Raw genomic sequence first — 2878 nt, 5'->3', positions numbered from 1 at the left:
TGAATAACAATTCTCAGTCACTAGATTCATTAAAATCAGGGCAATTAGAAAATTTACTGCTGTAAAATAATTTTATCAAAAAAATATTAAAATGTGTTGGTATGTAGGTCTCTTAATAAAACGCAGTGAGAAGAGTTTAATAAAGGTTGTGAGACAGAGGTAATGCAAAAGTAATACTTGCTTTACTCCTGGAAGTAAGCCTTGTTGTGTAATTTCATCTGACATTTCTTCACCTTCTCCAAAACGTTCTGTGACAGTTGATTCTCCATATTTCTGTCGGTAATATTCCTCAATTTCATCTTCTTTTTCACTGCTACATTAAGACAAAAAAAAAAAAAGAAAAAGAAAAAATTCAAAGTTAGAAAGAGTATCGAATTTTGCCACGATAACAGTAAGGTGTTTGAATTCTTGTTACTGGATAAGCAAAAGTTTGATCTGTCTGAAACAAATTCTGGGAATAAACCAGGGTGCAAGCTTACTGCTGTGACCATGAATGGCACTAGGAAGGGGAAATCTAGAAATCTAGCTTTGAAAGTTTAAGAGTTAAATTATCTCACTTAAAAATAACAGAACTAAAGTAAATAACTTTACAGCAGGGAATGAAAAACGATAGACATGAAGGAAATAAGCAAACAAACAGCTTTCTTTCTCTTTTACTTTATTATTATAAAGTTGATATTATTACAAGACTAGAAATATATTTTAGAAAAACAGTCAACTATATATTACATATATTATTATTATTATTATTATTACAATATTACATATTAACTCTTTCAATACCAACCCAGCCGAAACTGGCTCTGGCTCTATAATACAAATGTCTTCTTTTCATAAGTTTTGAATTAAAATCTTCCACCAAACCTTAGTCACAATTTATGCGCCTAACACTAGCTGGATGATAACTAAGTTATTTTACTAAATTCTATGTTATCTTTAAAATAATAGAAAGAAACAGAGCATCTCGAAATAAATATGGTAACGAAAGGGTTAAGACATAACTGTGAGGTGTTGATGCTGCATCATCTAACATCAAACCTTGTTACAATTATGTTTTGTCACAAGATAAAACACCATGACTTGTCTCAGTTTGTTTGGCTGACATGGGGTATCACTTCTATTTCATAGTTGAGTAGTTGGCAGTTAATAATGAAATTATATTATAAACATACCTGCTCCAATACAATGCAAGTGACAATATTACTATACTCTGCATAGTAAAACTAATATAAATAGTAAATAATAATAATTTCTAATACAGACCCATAGCCTCATGTGAAAGGGGAGTAATAGTCAATTAAATCGAGATTCGTAAGTGAATGATATTTATTTCAGTGACTGCAGATGAAAAACTGAGCCAACACTTGTGGAATTTAAACTCAGAATGTAAAGGGACGTAACTCAAAAAACGGAAAGGTTAAGTTAGGCTCAGCAGAATCTGAATACATTTCATAGAGCTGGAAGAAATACAGCAAGGAATTTCTTACAACTAACAATTCTACCAATCTGAAATGATGAAGAAGATCATTTTTTCCCCCTTATTTTGGCATAAAGCCCGAAATTTTGTGGGGAGGGGCCACATTGATTAAATCAACCCCAGTACTAGACAAGTACTCTATTTTATCAACCCTGAAACAATGACAGGCGAAGTCAATCTTAGCAGGATTTGAAATCAGAATGTAAAATCAGAAGAAATGCTGCTAAGTATTTCATAACAATTCTGCCAGCTCACTGCCTTTATTATAACAATATAATAATAATGGTTTCGAATTTTGGCACAAGGCCAGCAATTTCAGGGAAGCGGGTAAGTCGATTAGATTGACCCCTAGTGTTCAACTGATACACATTTTATCAACACTCTGGAAGGGACAGAAAGCAAAATCGACCTTGGTGGAATTTAAAATCAGGACATAAAGAACAAAATGCCAGTAAGCATTTTGCCCAGTGTGCTAACAATTCTGCCAGTTTACCACCTTATAACAATATAATAATAATAATAATAATAATAATATTGAAGAATAAAGACCCCCTTAAGTCATGAATGACCATAGAATTGCACCTAGAAAGTTACCCTCTGAAGCACATGTCCAGGCAAGGTTGTTAATGGAAGACCAGCAGTCACCGAAGAATACCAGCCTCCCCTCTCCACACCACCGATGTCATCCAAGGGAAAGGCAAAGGGGCCGATACAGCCTGGCACCATTGATGCCGCAACTCATTTCTACAGCTGAGTGAACTAGAGCAACATGAAATAGTGTTTTGCTCAAGAACACAACACACAGCCTAGTCCAGGAATCGAAAAAAAGATCGCAAAAGTAAAAAATTTAACAGGAGTAAAATTGGATGAAGATTTATTTCACAGCAACAAGAAAGCAGCACTATTAGAGAAGGAAAGAGCAGTAAATCTGCAGGAACTGTTTGGTGCAGAAATGAAACCAACAGGACTGTTTCCAGTATGATACATTGCTGAACGTGGTAACGGTCGACGACTTGTTGGAATACATGTGGGAAATGTAAGATTGTATAAAAAGACTGATGAAATTATGATTAATTAGAACAGTAAAATGGAACTGCTTGCTTTGGGGAGTGGGTAAGCCATTTCATATTTCATACGATACGTTCTATGTACCCCACGTTTTGTGTTGTCTGTCCTCGTGGTGTCCCCTCTTTTTTTTTCTCAGGCTTTATGCCTATAATAAAGAGAGATAGTCCAGGAATCGAACTCACTACCTCATGATTGTGAGCCTGAAGCTCTAACCACTGAGCTACATGTCTTCACAATAATATTAATTGCTTCTAATATAGGCACAAGGACAGAAATTTGGGAGGAAGAATTTCATTGACTGAATCAATCCCAGTACTTGACAGGAAACTTTAT

General features: G+C 34.8%; 1 protein-coding gene across 3 annotated transcripts in view; it reads right to left on the bottom strand.

The window, feature by feature from the left end:
* The window catches only part of LOC106881540 (transcription elongation factor SPT5), a 48215-nt gene that overhangs the window by 32275 nt on the left and 13062 nt on the right, over window positions 1-2878 (bottom strand). For 2 of the 3 annotated variants that reach the window (XM_014931965.2, XM_014931964.1), the window contains exon 7: window positions 182-313. In XM_014931965.2, the coding sequence (XP_014787451.1) occupies window positions 182-313 (132 nt within the window). The remainder of the gene's footprint in view (window positions 1-181; window positions 314-2878) is intronic. The other variant, XM_014931966.2, reaches the window with a different exon arrangement.

This window comes from Octopus bimaculoides, chromosome 24, assembly GCF_001194135.2.
Source record: "Octopus bimaculoides isolate UCB-OBI-ISO-001 chromosome 24, ASM119413v2, whole genome shotgun sequence".
Classification (NCBI taxonomy): Eukaryota; Metazoa; Mollusca; class Cephalopoda; order Octopoda; family Octopodidae; genus Octopus; species Octopus bimaculoides.
This window is presented reverse-complemented; position numbering and strand designations above follow the sequence as displayed.